This window comes from Macrosteles quadrilineatus, unplaced genomic scaffold (genome assembly GCF_028750875.1).
Source record: "Macrosteles quadrilineatus isolate MER2022 unplaced genomic scaffold, UCM_ALF_1.0 Scaffold_4__1_contigs__length_99947679, whole genome shotgun sequence".
NCBI lineage: Eukaryota > Metazoa > Arthropoda > Insecta > Hemiptera > Cicadellidae > Macrosteles > Macrosteles quadrilineatus.
The window spans coordinates 31,562,081-31,586,350 of record NW_026542597.1 but is presented as its reverse complement, the minus strand read 5'-3'; the positions used below and the strand labels follow the sequence as shown (position 1 = coordinate 31,586,350).

The 24,270-nt window shown below is 35.2% G+C and overlaps 1 protein-coding gene across 5 annotated transcripts in view; it reads right to left on the bottom strand.

Annotated features, from left to right (window-relative positions):
- The window catches only part of LOC128991865 (protein tipE), a 42,660-nt gene that overhangs the window by 14,808 nt on the left and 3,582 nt on the right, over positions 1 to 24,270 (bottom strand). For all 5 annotated transcript variants that reach the window (XM_054415101.1, XM_054415102.1, XM_054415100.1 and 2 more), the window contains exons 2-3: positions 2,989 to 3,287; positions 300 to 1,006 (exon numbers count right to left, since the gene is read on the bottom strand). In XM_054415101.1, coding sequence (XP_054271076.1) covers positions 300 to 1,006; positions 2,989 to 3,252 — 971 coding nt within the window. In that variant the 5' untranslated portion in view covers positions 3,253 to 3,287. The remainder of the gene's footprint in view (positions 1 to 299; positions 1,007 to 2,988; positions 3,288 to 24,270) is intronic.

The window sequence follows — 24,270 nt, the reverse complement described above, 5'->3', positions numbered from 1 at the left end:
TAAGGCACCTAGGAGCATTAATATACCTAGTAAAGATGCATTTTTTACATTATTCTTTTGGAGTAAAGTTTGGCCGTTAGTCTTACCATAGTGTAATTTGTTACCACTTACGTTACTCGCGGGAAACATTGATGTACGTTAAGCTGTTTGTTCATATTTCAAACAGGATGTAATTAAAATGTTTTCATGTTAAGTATATACGAAAAACTAATCTTTGTATTAGTTTTGTAAGGATTTTGAACAAATGATTTTTAAAAATGCAGTATCAGGTATTGGTGTATGTAATCGTTTAAACTCACCCGTTCATAGAGTTGGAGTTGATGAAGGGGACGGAGTCAGGTATGATACTCTCTCTGCTCATGTCGTCCGCCATGCAGATCTTGAGTTGATGTCCGAAGCTGGCGAGGTCCTCTCTAAAGATCTCCGACGCCGGGGTGAGCGCCCCACTGGTAGGAGGTGGCTGGGGTGTGGACATAGGTAGGGGGGTCACCTCCACAGGATCTCCTCTCCCTCCTCTCGGGGGCCTACGAGGGGGGTCCGAGTCGTCGTAGTATATATAAAAGTAAGCTATAGTCAAGTAGATGACGGACACGATGAAGGACGGTATGGGGATGGCCGTGGCGTACACGAGGTTCATATACACTTGGTTCATGTCCAAATCACTGATGACCAACCCCGGGTCTATACGGCTGTAGTAACACGAGTAGTTCGTACCGAGCCCGAGGTGCGTCTTGTACCACACGGAACAGTTGAGCGACGGAGGGTACCCGCAGCCCTTGACGTTCGGGAACAGTTTGGCACCGATGTAATACCACTCGGAGGTGTTCCCCATGAGTCCCGTAGGACTGGGGGGTTCTGGAGGGAGGTCCTCATCCACCGGGGAGTAGATGTCGGGGTAGTCGTACTCCCTGATGGCTCTCTCCTCGCGGCGAGGGGCAGTGGAGGGTAGAGGCTCCGGTGTGGTCACTTTGTAGTTTACCCGGATCTGCGTGCACTCGTACACCTCCTGTAACACGTCACTTGTGAACAAGATTTCAACATTTCGTATTATTATAGTATAAGGATTTCTGCTGTGGTGAAAGAGGTTCTGATTATTCGTTCAGAGACAGTTTAGCTCCCTGACAACACCCCTCTCTGATTTGCTAGAAGGGTAATGCAACCTTTGAATCCAATGGTCAATTATGCAACCTAATTAGGATTCTGATCCAACGAATCGTTATCATACACCTCCTCTGACTGATAGGATTTGGACCAGCACTTCTTGTATAAAAGTGTTAGTTGAAGTGACGGAAGTGATGAATCCACCATAAATACCTATGGTTGCTTTCTGGTTAAAGTTGAAAATTTAATCTCTGAATTTAAAAAAACATTGAAAATGGATTAATTCTCTTACGTTTGTTTCAAGTATTATAATAGGAATGTTCAGTCATTTATAAGCAACGTGACCGACAGGAACGGGATGTTTTTAAATATCTAGTAAACGCGTGACTGTAATTGTTGCAAGGGGGAGCTAGGTCATTATTTTTTGTAATTTTAGAAGCCATGGATCAGTGAACGGTACAACTCCGTATGTTTCCTTTTGATGCGTATGTGCTTTGGCAAGTCTATTACGGCAGCGAAACGACATTTTTGAGTTCACTTTCAACTTAAGTCCCATGATATGAAATGCATTTTCCGATACGAAATACAATTATTAGTGGATTATATGATGGATCTTAAGTACGAAATCCATCAGAAAGTGGCATCAAATAATGGTCTAATGAGTTGCTGAGTCGTGTTATGGAAAACGACGGGAAAGATTAACATCTGCATGTAAGACAATGGACTTAACCTGGCTGACAGGGTTTTCAATAAGTCATGGTCATACGAAAAATGTAAGCAATTATTTTTGTAAAGTAGTGTATTTCTTGAATGGCAACATTTAACAAATATTTTAACATTATAAAAGTAATAATTAGCACAAATACAAATTAATAATGTTTATTTTTTAAATGTTCGGTCCTTTCCGGTCACTCTTTACGAATGATTTTCTTTTTTTATGGTTTATAACATTTGAAAAACTATTTCATATAAATACTGAGAAAGCAAAGACTCGATATAAATGGTTTGGTGATGTCTTAAATAAAGTATGTTTATGTTCATATAAGACCAACTCGATGCAGCGTCTGCCAAAGCCCGCGAAATAAATGGATCTTTTAGCTTTAGCCAATTTAAAGCGGGGGTTTGAGAAGTATTAGGATAGAATTGGCAAGCATACATTTTAATATAAATTTCATTTCTTAACCATCCGGACGTACAAATCCTAAGATGTGACAAGTTCAATAAAATCTTATTTGTTCCAGGCTAAATTTTTAAAATTTTTTTTGACGAATTACTTCATTGATCCTGCCTTATAGCTGTTTACGTTGGTACTTTCACGTCTTCCTTGCAGGATGTGCAGGATAAAACTAGTTATGAAGGTGAAGGTAACAACGGTAATATATTCAAACCATTATCACTCTTTCTCCCTACTATTATTTTTGTGTTTTTGTTTGGTACCTTCTTTATCAGGATATCCAGTAACAAACTAAATTTTAAATTGGAAGTAAAATGAATTACTCACTAAAAACATCATCACATTATCACAGCATACTTTCTCTATAACATGACCTTTCGTTTGCACATCACACTCTCACAACTCTCCTCACAGGGCATCTAGAATCAAATTAGTTTTGAGGTGGAGGTAACAAAAATAGTATATTGAAAACATTATCGCTTTTTCTTGCTTCCAGAATATTTATTCTGTTTGGAGCCATTTCTTGCTACCCTCTTTTTAGCTGATCTAGCAGCAAACTCGTTTTGCATATGGAGGTACTAATGCAATTATGATGAAAACTGTACCACTGTTTTCGTTCTCATTTTTTTTTCTTTTTATGGTTGGTGCTTGAGTGTAGCCCTTCTTATCTCACGGCCACAATATTTGTTTTGTACCTAATAATTTGTAAATACCTTTGTGCAGCCCTCCTTACAGGAGGTCCAGGAGCAGTTGGAGGCCCCGCGGTTCCAGATGATCTCGGATGTGACACACAACGCCGGCGTCTCCGAGAACTCCATCACGATCGTCGTGATCGCCGGCTCTATCACGAAAGGCACCAGGAACAAGAAGGCGAACAGGCTGAACGTCCCGAGCAGGACGAACGAGGCTGTGATATAGAACAGTAGCTTCTCCGCAGCAGTCTGCTCTTTCTTGACCTCATCTTCATCTTCTGCCATGACGCTGAAGCATTACCTCATCGTTCTGCCGCCACCTTCCAAAACACACAGAGGTCAGATAGTTTACGTACCTTCGTCCCTGGCATTTCTTAAGTTTTTTGTAAGGAAATGGTCCAAACCATGGTATTATTGCTGTTAACTCCAACCTTTTACTAGATCGCACCATGAAACATTAGCCAATGGAAAATAGTCCAGGCGCTAAACGGGTTGAGTATGCACTGAAAGTCTGACAAAATTTGAATTTTGATTATTGTTGGGGACATCTAGTAGATGAAAAAAATCGATGATGTCGCATTTCTAGGGTGGTCACAACTCGGGGGGGAGGGGGGGAAGTTGCGCGGGTCATCGGTTTACGTTTCCGCGTCTAACTCTCAAACGGTTAATGATAGAAAGGTGAATTAAGCGTCTATCTACGCCTAAATATATTGTCTTTTAAAAAGGTTATTACAACCTTTCTTCTATCTCTTATACTTTAGGCGCTAATCAACATTTATTGCAAAAAATAAAATTTAAAAATAATTTAAAATGAAATATCGGAAATATTGCGCTTGTTTAGGGCATGTTACAAACTATTTATGGTTAGAAAAACTAACAAGTAGTACAAAAGCACCAAGTTTAAAGAAATCTGTGCAAAAACAACAGAGCTACGTTGATTTCAGTAAGAGTAAACGTGGAAAATTCGTAGTAGTATCGAGGCGCGCATGGATGGTACGTAGCCCACAGTCAATATAGGTTTGATGTTGTAAGTAACTATGGGAAAGCTGAATTTTTCTATGCTGTTAGACCATGTTGAGATGAGCTTTTTCCCAAAAGTCCCCGCTCCTACCCCTTTGTGCTTTCCTCTACCCCTCCCCCCTTTAAGATAAATTTACAGTCTCTTCGAAATTAAGCTATAACTTTAAAACGGGTAAGGATAATAATGCAATCCTACTGAGAATCTGAATTTTTCCTACAAACAGTTAATAATTCATCAAACAAACCTGTTACTTTTATAATTTACTTTGATAGATACTTAACAAACAATATTTTATAATTTTTTAAAATTACATAGATTTTTTCCACTTTTGTATTGATATCTCAATTCTTAAATTTAATAATTATACTCCATTATCAGTTCCCACCTTTTACTCCACGCCTCTTTAAGATAATTTCCAAGTGCCCGCCAATCTTTGCCATTTAAAAATTCAAAAAAAAACTCATATTCATTTAAATATAACTTGTTAAACCAAAATTGACGTATCTTTTTTTAAATCGGACATTCTGCTATAAAAGGGTACACGTTTCATCCCGGTTGAGATTACATAGTCAACATACATAAATTTGATTTTCCATATAGAGATAACTTTTTATTAGACGACCCCTTTTATTTGTAAAAATGTTTTTAGGGATGGTTACGAATAAAAAAAAAATATATCCACCATTTTCCAATATGGCCAACAACTTTGTTATTCATTATGGAATACGCTGTATTTTAGTATTCTTTTAGAATTTAAAAGCTATTTTAAAACGTTTTTATTCGTGACATTTTTTCTCTAAACACCTACCCCATTTAGGAGTTACAGCGCGTTATATCTAAAAGAAAGGCTTGTGGTGTACATTCGGCATCCTGTAGCTCATAAACGAGTAAGTTGAGAGAGAAAGTACAAAGAATAAATAAGTCACATATAAGTCCTCGTTCAAAAAAATATATAAAATACGTTAAAAAATACTGATTTTGTTGTTTTAAAAATTGCCACCATTTTCAAAAATGGTAGCTTACTTTGAAATTGGAACAATTTATTTTATGGTTTTTTTTTAAATGTAGATATGATTTGAAAACTTGTTTATTCTTTGTATTTTCGCTCTTAAACTTACTCGTTTATGAGCTACAGGATGCAGGATGTACTCACAAACCATTTCTTCTTCGATGTAACACGATGTAACTCCTAAACAAGTAGCTTCAGAGAAAAATGTCAAGAATAAAAAGGTTTAAAAATTGTGCGTTTACATTCTAAAACAATCATAAAATACAGGGTATTCCATAGGACTAACAAAGTTGTCAGCCATACTGGAAAATGGCGAACATATTTTTAAAATTCGAAACCACTAAAAAAACATCTTAAAATAAAGGGTAGTGTCCCATATGAAGTTAACTCTATATCTCATAATAAAAAAGTTATCTATTGGTTTACTTTAGGTAAGACACCCTGTATAATAAAATGAGGCTCTGGCGTACAGCAGCAAATGCTTGACATTCATTCATATGTATACACTACAGTCTGTATGTGTACTGAATGAGCTACATAACGTTAATATAATCTATATAAAGCGGCAAATTCAAATACAAAAACCAAAATATACGTAATTTTTTTCATTGTTGCGGTGCACAAAAAAGCCAGAGTCCTGTAAAATCAATATACTGTACTATCTATAACCACTATATGCAAACAAACTGTTAATAACTATGTATCATTTTAAAATGTAAACTATGCACCCCAAATTTGGTATCAAACGTTTTGTTGTGCGACCTCGTATAAAAAATCTACAAAGAAAAGTTTCATAAATTAATCCGTAAAAATTATTTTTTTATGTTTATGATATTTTTAGCTATGAATATTTAGGATACCATGGTAAATACACTTTTTGTATAATATCGAAACGCAAAATGATTAATAAAAGATTGCGTTATTATCCTTACCCGTTTTAAAGTTATAGCTTAATTTCGAAGTGACTGTAAATTGATCTTAAAGGGGGGGGTAGAGGAAAGCACAAAGGGGTAGGAGTGGGGACTTTTGGGAAAATGCTCATCTCAACATGGTCTAACAGCATAGAAAAATTCAGCTTTCCCATAGTTACTTACAACATCAAACCTATATTGACTGTGGGCTACGTACCATCCATGCGCGCCTCGATACTACTACGAATTTTCCACGTTTACTCTTACTGAAATCAACGTAGCTCTGTTGTTTTTGCACAGATTTTTTTTAAACTTGGTGCTTTTGTACTACTTGTTAGTTTTTCTAACCATAAATAGTTTGTAACATGCCCTAAACAAGCGCAATATTTCCAATATTTCATTTTAAATTATATTTAAATTTTATTTTTTGCAATAAATGTTGATTAGCGCCTAAAGTATAAGAGATAGAAGAAAGGTTGTAATAACCTTTTTAAAATACAGTATATTTAGGCGTAGATAGACGCTTAATTCACCTTTCTATCATTAACCGTTTGAGAGTTAGACGCGGAAACGTAAACCGATGACCCGCGCAACTTCCCCCCCTCCCCCCCGAGTTGTGACCACCCTAGAAATGCGACATCATCGATTTTTTTCATCTACTAGATGTCCCCAACAATAATCAAAAGTCAAATTTTGTCAGACTTTCAGTGCATACTCAACCCGTTTAGCGCCTGGACTAAAATGATACCTAGGTGTAGAATCGATCATGCTTGGAATTATTCCAGCGAACTTCAGATTTTAAGGCAGAAATTATAATCATTTTACGACCCAGTCAATATTTTCTTGAATAGCTATTGAACAACCATATTAGAAACAGTAAAAAAAACCTGTCTTGAAATAACACAACATTATCCACACAGTTTTCGTAATTCTATATAAGGGAAGCCAAATACCACATCCACCACCAAATTTAAATTTAAAATAATTTTCAAAATACTGAATAGCATTTACCAATCTTAGTGACTTCTTAAACAATGTGTTTCAAACAATCAATCAAAAATTCGATACCGGAGACACTGCACTAATTATTGTACACGCCAATAAGATATATGATACTTAAGCCAGAGATCAATTAGATGTGTAATACTTGAGCCAGACATCGGACTAGTTACTGTAAAAATCAATGAGATGTGTAATACTTTAGCCAGACACCAAACTAGTTACTGGACAAATCAATGAGATGTATTATACTTGAGCCAGACGCTGCGCTAGTTACTGGACAAATCAATGAGAGGTATGATACTTGAGTCAGACGCTGCGCTAGTTACTGGACAAATCAATGAGATGTATGATACTTGAGCCAGACGCCGCGCTAGTTACTGGACAAATCAATGAGATGTATGATACTTGAGTCAGACGCCGCGCTAGTTACTGGACAAATCAATGAGATGAGTGATACTTGAGCCTGACGCCGCGCTAGTTACTGGACAAATCAATGAGATGTATGATACTTGAGCCAGACGCTGCGCTAGTTACTGGACAAATCAATGAGATGTATGATACTTGAGCCAGACGCCGCGCTAGTTACTGTACTGGTCGATGGCTCCACACGAACTAAGCTAATCAATATCTTCCAAGCTGCACGCTAAACTCTGACCGACTTCTAAACATACAACGGAAGTAGTTTTAACTGCAATAAACTAGTATAAATTTTATCAATTTTAAAGTATAAGTATCTGCAAGTTTTAAGCTACCCCCGTTCTAAATCTTGTTCATTTTGGCTAGGTCAGTTGTGTATATGGCTGCCAAGAGACCAGAATCTGTAACCATAGAGAACATAATTTTTTTTAACTTATATTACAGCCTAATGTAAACTTAAGCATCATCAGCGCAATTATTAAACTATAAACACTCTTTGAGGATGTAGTTTTGATATTAGCACACTTAATGAGAAAGTGTGTTTACTACGTTGTGATTGATACAATTTTGGCTACAGCTTATTCGTTTGGATGGAATATCTACCTTATCTTCTATCTATCTTCTATCTATATATTAATTACGTAAGCTGATTCTTTGCGTCAAAATTGTGGGTGACTGGGAAATCGTTGAATGACGGGAGAGGGCTCAAATTAAAGGTCTCGATCCCGTGACGGCGGGAAGAATAGTGAAATTCCCAAAATCTTAACACAAAATTAGATATAAGGTAAAATGTTCTCCATAAGAATAGAATAGGCCTACTCCCTTGAAACTTAATCTCGATACACTAATTGATTCTATTAAATTAATCTTTTATACACAGATTGATAACTTTAGGTATTTGTCAATGTTTAAAGTAGTATTTTACCGTTTAAATGTTTTTTTGTGCACTGTAGTTTAGACTAATTGGAAAACTCAATATTGTTCATTTGTTACAGTTTTGACCATTATATACTCAAAGTTATGGTCATATAATAAAATATTATTGATAGTTTTGCAGGAAATTAAAGATTTACTGGAAAACTTTTATTATTAACAGTCCTTAATGAATGTTATAAAGCCGATTGTTAGTATGGGGGGTTAATTTCCTGAGAGGAAACCCTCAATGGTTGTTAATCGGTGCCGACTAATTAGATTCTCATTAGAACTCATCGATTCGAATCCAACAAACATTTACCAATTTCTGTGCTGTTTTATGGTAGAAAAGAGAATAAGTTTAAGCATGAGTTAAAATTGTATTTTGTAACAATATGACTCAAGTGTTCTAAAATATAGCAAGCTCATCCCTTGCTGGAAACTTGTCTTAAGATAATATACATAAATTGATATAAATACGATACTTGTTTAGTTAGCAACATAATAAATTTATCAAGAATGTATTTAGTAAAAAAGCTCATAGTACATTATTATAGGTTACCTAGGTATTTTAGGACGAATAATAAATAAATGTATTCTAGTGATAACCATTATATCCATAATTTCTTAATTGTTTATATTAAATGATATAAAACCATATACAGGTACATGTTACCCTATATTAATTTTCATTGTGTGTTGAACAATACCTAAATCGTTTTTGTATAATGAGTTACCTATCTCTTAATCTTGATCTAAATTTTAGAGGAGCTCTGTATCTTCAGGAATTAAAAGCTATTATGCTCCTGTGTTATAAGTTGATAACTAAACATGTATATACATCTGGATAAAATGCCAGTTTACGGAAATGACAATATTTTCACATTCATATTCCTCACCCCATTGGGTAATTGACTTAGCATCCTAAATTTATAAAATTGTAGTTTTTAGTCTTAATTTTAATCTTCATTTAAATCAATAAAATTGCAATCTCAATCTTACTTCTCAAATGTTAACGACTGTCCAAGTCAATCCCTTTCACAGATTTAACGAATCAGTGTGTTGACTAACAAAAGTAATACACTCAAATTCGGTCTTTTGAGTGAGTAGTTAATGATCTCAAATTGCATTAAATTCTTAGAGTCAAGATAAGTAGACAACTTAAGCGAGACTGAGGTTTGACAAATGGTGGGCACGAGCATGTGGGGGGGTTGCTTGGTGGGGGGTAGCTTGGTGGGGGGAGGACTGATAGATCAGCTGCTGCCGTCCAACCTATTTTGAGAAAACCCCTTTAGAGAACCCGAGTGCAACCATTAGTCCAGGTGTTTGTTTACATGCACATCCACAAATATCCTCAGAAAATTTACTCTTACAAGAAATTTAGAACTTAAATAATAACTCTTGAGTTTTCCAAATAAATATCTTCACGAATTATATTTTTCTTTTGAATCGGTTACTCAGTCTTCGTAGTCTGCCTTTGTGAACTTTTTAGCGTTTTCCCTATCGGCGCCCTTTTTTCAATAATTTCATATTCTGTTTCTCACAAGGAATTCATTGTGTATTTGTATATCATGTAGTTTGTAATAAGCGATTAAAAAATATGATTGGCGTAAATTGTTATACTGTCATTGAACTTAATAAGACCACGTGATTACGCCAACTGCAGATGTTGAAATTTTGTGGTTTTGGTGTGATTGAGTATAAGATATACTTTTAATTTTAAAATATATACATTTTTGAACGTAAAACCAAAACTCTTGTTTCGTAGAAAAATTTTATACATTTGCCCGGTGATAGCTGACTCAAAACTTATTGACATATTAATTGAAAAAGATCTGTGTAATTTAGATTTAAAAATTGTATAATATGAGAGACAAGAGGCATCCTACAGGTTTTTGGGATATAATATATAATACAAATATTCTTACCATGTTAATTTCTTTACAATAACCAGCTATGTAAAAGAATAAGAAAGAATAAAAATAAGATATTAAAGAATGCAAGCATTATTTTATTAAATACTTGGTTCCCATTGTCATATAAACTATTTGAATAAGCACATTCAATCTCATTGAATATGTAACCCTCTTCTGTCCTCCTCCCTTAAAGTTACTCAAAGATTTCAATTATTTAAGGAGTTTCAGACACTTTTGTTAAAATTTGCTTTTTAATTACGATATTTTTTATAAGTATAATTTTTTACTAAAGGAAGTTCCTTTTACTTGACTGTACTTCGTTCACAATATTAAGGTGGTTTGAGGGGAAGTTCCCCCGCCACTTTTTTGTATGTAATGTATTCATATTCAAACATCTTTATTCATCACTAGCTGTGTACCAATTCTACGCACGGCGATCTTATAGTATTCAGTAGAAACTTTTTTTACATAAATAACAGCAGTTGTTTTGCATATTTTCAGATATGCTGGACAAACTATTATACATAACTTCATTTTATGTTGTTTGTTGTTGTTCCGGATCGGTATGACAATCAATAAAAGGTTAAATTACCTGTGTCCGCCGGTCAATCCTAATGTATCCTATTACAGGAGATGCATTTTGGCGAAATTAAATCGCCATCATCATTCCTACTATAAGGTCTAGAGCTTCCCCATTAGGTGCGTCTAGGAGTTTTTGAAACACACACACGAACTGTACACTTATACACATGACGAATAAAACATAAATACAGTACACGGTAGGCCTACTTTTATTTTTACTATGGACATGTAGACGCGCGTCGGTCGTGTGCATAGTCTCGACTGAAAACGCTCATTTAAAAAATGTAAGTTTCCCAGCCATATACAACACTGATTCAAGTTCTTTTTCCCGGTTATCAAAACTCAAGAACAATTTTATACACAAAGAATCTCTATTTGCATTTACGGTTACCCTACAAATTATTGAACTGCGATTAATTAAATCCATTATGTAAGGAAAAAGGTCTTTTATCTTACTTGGTTTGGATTTTCTTTCAAAACGTGATCGGAAATGGTTGCGGTATTTGTAAACAACATTCAATGTAAACATATCAGTGACAGGAAGAAGAAATAATCTTGATTTGAACAGCTGTTCGTTATTTCATAGATGAATCTGTGATAAACATTGGGAGAAAACTTTGCAAAAAATCACACAAAATTGGGTTTTTAAACATCAGTCAGTTTATTTACAAAGTAGTGACGTCATATTTTAATGGCTAAAGACAATCTCGCCAATCCAGTACATCCATACATATACATACAATACATTAAAATGATTTGGAACTTGATAGGTACTCTCGTTTTTCAGGAGAAGGCCGCGTAAAATGGCTCTTGGGCCGTGACAGACAGGAAGGCAGACAGACGGACAGAAATTTAGATGAGACTTGTTTCGGTTTCTTTAACGTATAAAACGTAAAAACAACCTAAAAGTTTATGATTCTGAGCAATGTACAGACAAAACTCTAATTTTATTTATATAGATAAAATGTATGTTGATTAATCAGCTGTTGAGTTATTATTTTCAAGGTAAGCGGGTGTCAAGTGGAGGGGGTAGATTTCTTCCCCTAAAACCGCGTAAATATTGTGAACGAAGTATGCTTACTTTACATTGCAGTACCTGGGGACCGAGCTTTGCTCGGGGAAAATCATTAGTTCACTCTGAAAGCACCTTAGTATTGGAGATGCATAAATCCATTCCCAAACTCCACACGGCTCGCCTTCACCACCATTTCCTACGTCATGGACCTGTTTCCCTCCATTCCCATTGCATTTAAAGATTGCAAATACCTTAATCTAATCGTCATAAACAGTTCCCACACTCCGGACTACTCGCCTTGACTACTTCCTTCACCACTTCCTACGTCGCGGACCTGTTTCCCTCCCTTTCCATAGCATTTTAGGATTGCAAATACTTTAATCTAATCATCATAAACAATTCCCACACTCCGGACTACTCGCCTTGACTACTTCCTTCACCACTTAATACGTCGCGGACCTGTTTCCCTCCCTTCCCATTGCATTTTAGGATTGCAAATACCTTAATCTAATCGCCATAAACAGTTCTCACACTCCGGACAGCTCGCCTTGACTACTTCCTTCACCACTTCCTACGTCGCGGACCTGTTTCCCTCCCTTCCCATAACATTTTAGGATTGCCCATACCCTTATCTAATCGTCATAAACAGTTCCCACACCCAGGACAGCTCTCCTTGACTACTTCCTTCACCACTTCCTATGTCGCGGACCTGTTTTCCTTCCTTTCCATAGCATTTTAAGATTGCGGACACCTTAATCTAATCGTCATAAAAAGTTCCCACACTACGGACTACTCGCCTTGACTACTTCCTTCACCACTTCCTACGTCGCGGACCTGTTTTCCTTCCTTCCCATAGCATTTTAGGATTGCAGGTACCCTAATCTTATCGTCATAAACATTCCCCACACTCCGGACTGATCGCCTTCACTACTTCCTTCATCACTTCCTACGTCACGGACCTGTTTCCCTCTATTCCCATAGCATTTTATGATTGCCTTTGTTACTTCCTTCACCACTTCCTACGCCGCGGACCTGTTTCCCTCCCTTCCCATAGCATTTTAGGATTGCCCATATCCTTATCTAATCGTCATAAACAGTTCCCACATTCCGGACAGCTCGCCTTGACTACTTCCTTCACCACTTCCTACGTCGCGGACCTGTTTCCCTCCCTTCCCGTAGCATTTTAGGATTGCCCATACCCTTATCTAATCGTCATAAACAGTTCCCACACTCCGGACAGCTCGCCTTGACTACTTCCTTCACCACTTCCTATGTCGCGGACCTGTTTTCCTTCCTTTCCATAGCATTTTAAGATTGCGGACACCTTAATCTAATCGTCATAAACAGTTCCCACAATCCGGACTACTCGCCTTGACTACTTCCTTCACCACTTCCTACGTCGCGGACCTGTTTTCCTTCCTTCCCATAGCATTTTAGGATTGCAGATACCCTAATCTTATCGTCATAAACATTTCCCACACTCCGGACTGCTCGCCTTCACTACTTCCTTCATCACTCCCTACGTCACGGACCTGTTTCCCTCTATTCCCATAGCATTTTATGATTGCCTTTATTACTTCCTTCACCACTTCCTATGTCGCGGACCTGTTTCCTTCCCTTCCCATAGCATTTTAGGATTGCAGATACCTTAATCTAATCTAATCGTCATAAACAGATCCCAGACTTCGCACTGCTGCCCTTGACTACAATCATAGATAAAACCATAGACTATAAAACATACTCCCTACAATGTATCAAGTAATCTTCAGTATAATCTTTGCTAAATATTATGCTAATTATTAAGTGATGTTTTCCTTTTGTACTGTATTTGTAATTTGCTAGTATACTGTGGGTAGTTGGCTTACTATGAACACATGCTACAACTTCAAGTCTTTTGTTTACTTTATCCTTGTTATTTAATTCATCCAACATGGTTACCTAGCAACCCATAAGACTAATGTTAAAAAAATGTGATTTTCAGTTTCATTTTTCTACGTAATTAGATTTTTGTTGGCAGTTCTAACTGCATGAAACTCGTTTTTAGGCCAAAAATAAACTATTTACAAGATTTGAAGAAAATCGTCGGAGCCGTTTTCGAGATCTTTCTGCAAGTAAGCAAGCAAGCAAGCAAGCAAGCATACAAGCAAACATTGCTCGTATTAGAGTATAGGATTATTAGGTAATCTTTATTACCCTATTGGTACGTTTGTATGATTTAGATCAGTGTAAAAGGAGTTCTTTTCCCTTTAGAGAAGGTACATGTCCAAAGCAGTTCTGATGTAGGAAGGGTCGGAAAATGACCTTAATGCTACAATATTCTACGATAACAGCTCTTCACAAAGGACACCCTACTTTACTGACATAGTTATATGCTTGAAATACGTGATATAAAGAAGAATAGGACATATTGATACTCAGTGCCGTTTCGTTATCAAAACCTTTACGTTAACTTCATTTCACACAGTAAAACGAATTGTTTGCAATTTTCTATTTCCAAATAATTCACCGTGATTTACTATGACAAACCTGAAAATATCTTGTTTTATTACTAAAGGTTTGTGTAGTATAAAACTAAATGTAGAAACCAATCTTTTTAATACCTTTAGTGAAATATTTTTAATAATCACAGCTATTTTTTTAGACAACTTAAAATATTAATTATTAAGAGATTCTTCAAGTAATATTATAGCCTAGAATGTTTATAAATAATTTTATTGTCATTTAAACTTGTAGCTAGTTTTAGATAACATGAACATATACTAGAATTGGGCCACTGTCAGTGTCCACTGATATCAACTACCAATTTCCGTCAAAATAGCCAAAAATTAGCCAACCCAGTCGACTTAGCTATAGCATTTTTTTAATTTCAATTCAACAACGACATGAATGAAGTAGAAATAGAAACTAAGAAGAATTAGAACTTTGGCATAAAAACCTCAGTGAATAGCTCATTCAACTATGCAAACAGGGTGTTTATAAAGGGGTGTCACAAACTGCAGGTGCTTATATTACTAATCACTCGAAACAAAAAATATCATATAAATACAGGTCGAAAAGAATTTCGTTTAGTTGCTAGCAGCCATTTTGCATTTTTTACAAAACAATTATACACAATATAACAATTATAACAATATCTCAAGATATGTTATATTCAAATACAAAATGACAGCTGGTGGCTAATTTTTTTAATTTTTAATTTTTTTGACCGATGTTTATGGACTTTTTTGTTTAGATTGATTAGTACTATAAGCCCCTGAAGTTTGTGACACGCCTTTATGAACACCCTGTATATCGGCTGCATGTAATACATATGCATTTAGAGGGAAGTCCACTTCAGTATCCAAAAGTCAATAGATTCAGAAAATAAATAGTAAAGTCTTACCTTAGCAATCCTTATTAAGGATTGCTAAGGTACCTTAGGATTCCAAAGGAATAATGATTGCTAAGGTAAGACTTTACTATTTATTTGATTATATAAGCAATCCAGAGGCTGAAATGATAGATAGATTCAGAAAATCTAACTTTCTAAGCTGTTACTAAAACAAGTACAGTATGCGTTTGCCAACCCCAGGATACAAATACAAGACTTTCACCTAACCGGATTATCCTCCGCCAGGTCGGCCGCTTGACAAGTTGGAACCTGACAGTTTTGGACAGGGGCGCGTTGGCGTTGGCGGGAACAATCTCGTAGTTTACTGCTCTGTTACCCTGTTTACGAGGGAATTGAGACATAAAATGTTACCGGGCTGGCACACAAACTGACAACGTTACTTACCCTGCTGTCGGGAAACATTCCACGTCCATGCTTCATGTTGACGTGTTTGTTCATCACTTTGGAACTTAAAACTTTGGGAAATATTAATACTTTAATACTTTACTTTGAAATGGTGACCATACGAATGTAGGTATTTAAAGCCAAGTAAGAATGGAGATGAGTGTAGGATAAGTGGCGTGATCTTTGAATAAATGTTATGGTCGGGCCACAACTGGTGTATTCATAAATGTGGACAAAAGGTTTGTGTGGGATAGGTAAAACATTTATATCTATAATATTAAAACGAAACAGGGTTTTTTTATTTCACGATTCTGAATCAACCACTTGACGGATTTTCATGATTTTTGTGTTGAAAGAAAGATAATTTTGAGAACTAGGGAATGTCAAAGCCATAATTTCAGTTAAGGGTTTCAGTTTTTTAGAAATTAAGTTTTAATTTTTAAAAAGTCTAGCAGCCGACGCTAGCAATTTAAAGTATTTTCAATGCTGGTTTAACTAACAGCTGGTTTATAACTGTCATTGAAATGTTTATGTTACGAGTTGTTTGTTTACAAAAATATTTTTCGTTGGTGTTTGCTTACATACTATTTCACTTTAAAATGTAGGTAGTTTTCCCTTACCGTGAAGGATCTGCGTTATCAGGAAATGTGTTATTTTGAACTGAACATCTCAAACACTTGCGTTTTGTCGTAAATGCAATCTGTGTAAGTATTTAGTTTATGCATTGCAAATTTCAACTCATATTTGGGAAATATTTTTTCAGCAGTTTATCGCTTAATTGTTTAAGATATAAGTGGTTTACGTGTTCCTACTTCTTTTTCTGTATGTTTAAATGTGAGTACGTCGGCATACTAAAATGTTGGTTAGTAATGAAAGCGTCAATCGGTGTAGTAGGTCTCTATAAAACTGTTAAATAGACTGCAGGGTGCAGCAGAAACTAAAGTCGACTCATACCATACCAACTAGCCCCGTAGTACTGATGATTCAGAAACTTGGGCACTGACCAAAGAACCGAAAAACCTTAATGATGGGTTAGATAATAAAGTGCAGAGAAAATATACAGACCAGCTCAAGATAACGGCCCGGAGGTCGAAATAAAAAAGAACAGAGAGCTAAGAGAAATATGTTAACACCCAAATATATGGATGCTTTCCAGAAGTAGGTCCAAGCTTGGATGGACAGGCTGTGCATAAACTTAAAAAAAAGTATATTCCATGGAGTACCACACGATAGACGGGAAATATCAAGTTATGAAATGCATCCTCAGACTGGGATCTAAATTTTGAAGAGGCAGGTGATAGAAGAGAATCCTCATAAAAGTTCCAGTGGTCACTTAGGTAAGACAAGGTATGGTAAGTACATAAGTAGTACAGTATGCAATTGGAGGTGGCATGTAACTACTCTACTCAAAACCAGTGTGAATCGGTCGCCAATCTCACTTCAAGATTTTTCAAATCGACACAAATGCTGTTTTATGGTAAAATACATTTATAGAGATATATTTAATAGATTTAAAATACATATCACCATATTTTAGGTCTATATTCGAATGGAATAAATATGTGGTCACGTTACATTTGTTTATAAGGTGATCTTCCCCATTAAAACTGCATAGAATTTGTGTCTATGCGTGTAAACTTGATGTTCTGAATTATTCCGTTTTAGTTGACAGTTGAAAACTCGATTCCCGTACGTAGGACGGGCCACCAGCTCGTTTTTATGAAATCAAATCAGTTATTTCTTTAGTCGAGGCTATATTAAAACAAGTATCAAGAACATCTGGGCTGGGCGCAGTTTAAAGCTTTTAAGAAGCTATTGGATTTCCTCAGGTTTTGACTATATTTATTTGTATTATTAGTGTGGATTTTTGTATCGCCAACTTACCTAACCAGCATTTATTTTCTACGAAACTTAACATTACTACTCTATCAAATGTGGATCCTAAATAACCTAGTCGTGAGAAATAAAAGCCCGCGTTAAAGATCGATATTGTTGAAAAAATATCACAATAATTTAAAGTTCACTAGTGACATCAGTAGAGTTAGTAAACATAAAATTATTAAAACAATGGAATATAAAGGGCAAATGTTTAATGGGGTGAATGATATTAGTGAATGTAACAGGTCAGAAATTACATTTAGTTGAAATTGGGACATTGTCACCCTTTTAATCCTATGTAACTCTCCAGAACATGTTGGTTATAAATGTGTTTTACAAAAGCGTTTGTCGTAGTAATGTTGTGATTTTATTAGGTAACATCCTGATTAGTACACCTAACATGCGTAAAACCTTTGACCACTATTGTATTGGTAAAACAATTAACTACTACTGTATTGGTAAAACTAAACAGAACATCCTAAAATACTGTTAGATCCTGGATCTTCAATAAATCATTGATTTTAGTGACACATATAAAACACTATGTGAAATATTATAACTTTTTGGGCAAGCATTTAGTTAGTTTTTATTTTTAACTTATTTGTGTTCAATTGTTTTATGTCTACTTATATCGTATAAGTTATATTCAACATTATAATTGCTTAAAACAAGTTATCAAAAACATTATAAGTTCTCAGTTTGCCCAGTTTTAGTTTCTTCATATTGACACTATTAGATAAGTTTGCAAGTGTAACAATGAGGAGTTTAGTTTGCTCCACTTTCGTCCCAACTTTTAATCAATTTCGTGTAGCTTAGAATTTCTTTTTCCTACAGTCACCCGACAAAGTGGGCTTCCTTGCACTAATTATAGTACAGAAAGCTGATAATTGCTGCATTTACTTACTTTTCCACACACTTTTTACTTTTTTGCACAGTTTTTACTCCGTCGCACACCAGTATTCCAACCAAACAAGACAAAAAACCGTGCTTTTATTATGCACGTAATCCATGTACGCTTGAAAATTGGTTGGCTACACTTAAAAAGGGTGAGGTTCATAACTCCAACGTCTAAAATATTAAATAAACAGTGCGTTTCATAACCTCCAAATTTCATAAACTCCAAAACTATAACTTTCAAATAATCACCGATTCACAATGTCCAAATTTCACAAACTCCAACGTTTAAATATCAAATAAACAGAGCGGTTCATAACCTCCAAGTTTCATAAGCTCCAACGGTACAGTCTCTGTCAGAAGTCGCTGCAGAGGTTGCCGTGGTTCGGTATGTAGGCGCTACACGTTCTACTGTTGTAGCGGTGTAACACGAAGTATCATTGTTGCTCCGTAATTGCTTTCTTAAGAGTATAAGTATATATTCTTAAGAGTTCCCATAGTCCGATCATGCTGGTTCGCGAGCTCGTTCGAATAAACGTAGGTTTACACGTTTATACCAAATTTCATCAAAATCGGATGATTTTTGCTCGAGTTATCGCGCTAACGGACACACATATAAATATATATATATAACTGATGGTGTTTTTGGTCTCTAGGGACCTCAAAATGAACAAGTAAATCGGTCCCGGGACCAGGTCTTACCATGAGTACTACGGTAATAGCTTATTCCCTATAGGGGAAATTCGCTAAAATGTAAATTTGATTTGCACATTGTGTGCTAACACATATTTGAGTCACACATCTGAGTGTTCTTCAATCATTAAAATGTACGTATAATCAGTAGTTGAGCGCTGGCGAACGGTGCCTGCTATCTGACTGTGGCAACCACTAGAGAGACTTCTGGCCCAGACTGTACCGTTGGAGGTTATGAAATTTGGACATTATGAACCGCTCTGTTTATTTAATATTTAAACGTTGGAGTTTGTGAAACTTGGACATTGTGAAACAGTGATTATTTGAATGTTATAGATTTGGAGCTTATGAAATTTGGAGGTTATGAACCACTCTGTTTATTTAATATTTTAAGCGTTGGAGTTTGTGAAATTTGGAGTTTATGAAACCCTCCCCTTAAAAATACTGCGACTATGATCAGCTGGTGCAGCGTTTCCCATTTCATTCAATGTTTGCGTTTTAACCTAACCAAAAAACGTGTTGTATAGTATTTGAAAGACTAATTATTTATATGCTTTATATTAACTGTAAGAAAACTATAATGTGTAACGTGAGTCTTCGCCTACTAGTTAAATAAATAACTATTTATAACTAAATGAGTTTTAAAGTATAAAACAACTAACTTACACTAAACTGTTGTTTGTAATTTAACAAAACTATTTTTTTTAGTATCAGATGGGTAAATGACTGTATATAGTTCACCTAGTTATTAGAAGGTGTCCAGTTCGATCCTGAGAAAAGGGAAACACTTTTTGATTGTTCGAAACTGGACCCTCTCCTCAGCTGATCTTTGTCAGTAATAACGCTGTCAAGCCATTCATTCTACACTTATATTCGCCTCAAAATATACATCCTTGTGTGCTGGCATCGTAGAATAGAAATATTATGTTTTTAGTATTGCTTAATACCATTTCCCCTTATATTACTTTTGTACAGAATGTATACTGTTTGATAGCGTTCAAAATTGCATTTGTAAGGTTTTATCTTTTTTTATCCGTTTTCTGCCTTCAACATGATTTTTTACTTGTGTGTATCTGATACATAGGCAAATATGACCTTAGGAAATCAAAGGGAAGTTAAGTTTCATAAGCTACGTTTCCATCTCTAAAGTTGTGTCGCCTCTGCCACCATGTGTCTTAATCATCATAAGATCCAGCTATCAGTGATGACTTGGCTTTAAAAATATCCCTGATTAAAGGGAAGCTGTTTTTTTGCAAGACTTGGCTATGCGTGGTCTTAACAATATGTCATAGTAAAACATAATTTAAGTGTGTTGCTAGCCTAGTGGTTAGCGTCTTGGACTTTGGTGTGGGGGGACTGGTTCGATTCCCGGCACATCCCAACACATATTGGTTTAGACCGCTTTCCACAAAAGGGTTTAAGTACTTCCTCATCTAACTTTTGCAGTAAAAAATGCCACCGGCGCAGACAACAAGAAAAAAAGAAAAATTAGACACTCACAAAGAGCTGCTGTAAGAATTATATTTTATCGGTTGTTTTTTTTTTATATGCCATGTTATTACAAGGAAGATCCTATAATTTAGCTTGGTCAAAAATTTTGTGTAAATAACCGACATCAGTATAACTACAGCACTGTCGGGGGCTAATTTGAGTGGTACATACAGCTCAATTTAAAACCAGGTACCACTCAAAACTAGGAATAGAATGTATAGTTCTGTAACCAACTGTACATTTATCTGTGGCAAAACAAACTCGCAAGAGATACGTTGCAAACAAAAACACCAGAGCTTCGAATTGGGAAAGTTTAATTGATTTGACAAAACATTCCAGTATACAGTCAGGTATACAGGGTGAGTCTTCTAAGCTGTACTAAAGAAATTACAGACGAACGGCTTGACATACAGAGATGAAACAAAACTTTTTGCCACTAATTCCTACCCAAGGAACAACGGTAAAATATTATTACCATTTTTAAAATACAGGGTGTTCGAGAAACTGTGGGTCATGGGTTTGAATCTCAGATATTTCAAAAGTAAACATATGCCACGTTATGCGTTATTTTAAAGCTCTAGACTAGAAAAACAATTTAGTGAAAACAGATATCCTTTATCTTTGTCCGTTTCAAAATGGCGGCCAGTTTTGTGGAAAATATTGATATTTACAGAATACCCTGTATCTTGGAAACCACTAAAAATATTTTCGTTCTGTTTGAAAATTCTTAATATTCGTTAGCTTAGCTTTAATTTGATATACGAGAAGTCAACAATATAAAAACTAAAGATTTTTTCAATTATTTTAATTTTTTTATGTTGGTATATTATTTTAGTACTGGATATAAGTAGGATGCAGCTACACTATTCCTATAGTACTGCACGTTTTAACATGAGTTTTATACGGACAATTGGAGTTTTCGGTTAATTAATAGAAAACTATCAAAGATAGACGGGTTTAAATTTAAAAGTTGTTTGTTTTTACAAGACCTTCAAAATGATACACAATTTTACATATGTTACCATTTAATTTTTTTCATTTACAAGGCTACCAACATTTAAAAGAATTAAAATAATTGAAAAAATCTTTAGTTTTTAAATTGTTGACCTTTCGTATATCAAATTAAAGCTGAGCTAACGAATATTAAGAATTTTCAAACAGAACGAAAATATGTTTAGTGGTTTCCAAGATACAGGGTATTCTGTAAATATCAATATTTTCCACAAAAATGGCCGCCATTTTGAAACGGACAAAGATAAAGGAGTTCTGTTTTCACTAAATTGTTTGTCTAGACTAGAGCTTTCAAATGATGCATAACATGGCATATGTTTACATTTGAAATATCTGAGATTCGAACCTATGACCCCCAGTTTCTCGAACACCCTGTTTTTTTTTAAATGGTGTAAACATTTTTACGTTGTTCCTTGGGTATGAGTTAGTGGGGAAAAGTTTTGTTTCATCTCTGTATGTCAAGCCATTCGTCTGTAATCTGTTTAGGACAGCTTAGAAGTCTCACCCTGTATAACAAATATCGTCTTGAATGCTGTGGGACTAAAATTCTTCTAGCTTTATGACCCCTCCATGGAACATAAACAAGTTTTAAAGTTAAAAAAGAAACTCGGGAATACAAGAGACATTCTTGAGTAGAATGTAGGTCATACTTAATAAGCCAAGAGATACATTTACTAGTAGGTTAACAAGGGACTGTTTACAGTGTCTGTTCATCATGGGGATTGACAATTAGAACTTGCTATTGGCACAGAAACAATTCCAATCCTAAGTAGTTGAGTTTGACCTGACCATTGAACTGTATGATGCTTTAACTCAGTTGGAATTGGATGTCCTCCCGTTAAAGTTATCGATCGACTGATACTTGATATTGTAATTTATAAAGATATACAGGAATCGGTCACCTAATCATTTGAATAAAACGATTAAGCACTAGGTTACGTATTTAAACTGAACTAATATAAAGGTCGTCCAGTGGTCGCAAACTAGACCAAAAATATGTAATGTACAGACTTCTCTATTTTCACCCCACGATAAAGTAAATAAAATAGTCCAGGCGCTAAACGGGTTGAGTATGCACTGAAAGTCTGACAAAATTTGAATTTTGATTATTGTTGGCGACATCTAGTAGATGAAAAAAATCGATGATGTCGCATTTCTAGGGTGGTCACAACTCGGGGGGGAGGGGGGGAAGTTGCGCGGGTCATCGGTTTACGTTTCCGCGTCTAACTCACAAACGGTTAATGATAGAAAGGCGAATTAAGCGCCTATCTACGCCTAAATATATTGCCTTTTAAAAAGGTTATTACAACCTTTCTTCTATCTCTTATACTTTAGGCGCTAATCAACATTTATTGCAAATAATAAAATTTAGAAATACTTAAAAATGAAATATCGGAAATATTGCGCTTGTTTAGGGCATGTTACAAACTATTTATGGTTAGAAAAACTAACAAGTAGTACAACAACACCAAGTTCAAAAAAATCCGTGCAAAAACAACAGAGCTACGTTGATTTCAGTAAGAGTAAACGTGGAAAATTCGTAGTAGTACCGAGGCGCGCATGGACGGTACGTAGCCACAGTCGATATAGGTTTGATGTTGTAAGTAACTATGGGAAAGCTGAATTTTTCTATGCTGTTAGACCATGTTGAGATGAGCATTTTCCCAAAAGTCCCCACTCCTACCCCTTTGTGCTTTCCTCTACCCCCCCCCCTTTTAGATAAATTTACAGTCTCTTAGAAATTAAGTTATAACTTTAAAACGGGTAAGGATAATAACGCAATCTTTTATTAATCATTTTGCGTTACGATAATCTACAAAAAGAATTATTAGATGAATAAATGATGAAGAAGATAGATGATGAAGAAGAAGAAAATGCGTTCATTGTAATAAAATATCAATACGGTGTTTTTTATTTGAATGCAAAGAACAATGGTCAAAGACCGTCTGTTTTGTGTTAGACACACTGATTTTAAAATATTTTAAAACCGTTTAAAAAAATGCCATGAATCACATACAATTATTCATAAAATAATCTGATTTCCACTACAGAACATACACAAATAGCACTACATACTAATAAAGATCAGATAACAATTAAATGAATAATAAAATTTAAATGTAGCCTACTGAGAATCTGAATTTTTCCTACAAACAGTTAATAATTCATAAAACAAACCTGTTACTTTTATAATTTACTTTGATAGATATTAATTACAAATTAGTAATTACAAACAATATTTTAAAATTTTTTTAAATTACATAGATTTTTCCAATTTTTGTATCGATATCTCAATTCTTAAATTTAATAATTATACTCCATTATCAATTCCCACCCTTTACTCCACGCCTCTTTAAGATAATTTCCAAGTGCCCGCCAATCTTTGCCATTTAAAAATTCAAAAAAACTCATATTCATTTAAATATAACTTGTTAGACCAAAATTGACGTATCTTTTTTTAAATTGGAGATTCTGCTATAAAAGGGTACACGTTTCATCCCGGTTGAGATTACATAGTGAACATACACAAATTTTATTTTCCATGTAGAGTTAACTTTTTATTAGACGACCCCTTTTAATTGTAAAAAATGTTTTTAGGGATGATTACGAATAAAAAATATACATCCACAATTTTACAATATGGCCAACAACTTTGTTATTTCTTATGGAATACGCTGTATTTTAGTATTCTTTTAGAATTTAAAAGCTATTTTCTTATTCGTGACATTTTTTCTCTAAACCTACCCCATTTAGGAGTTACAGCGTGTTATATCTA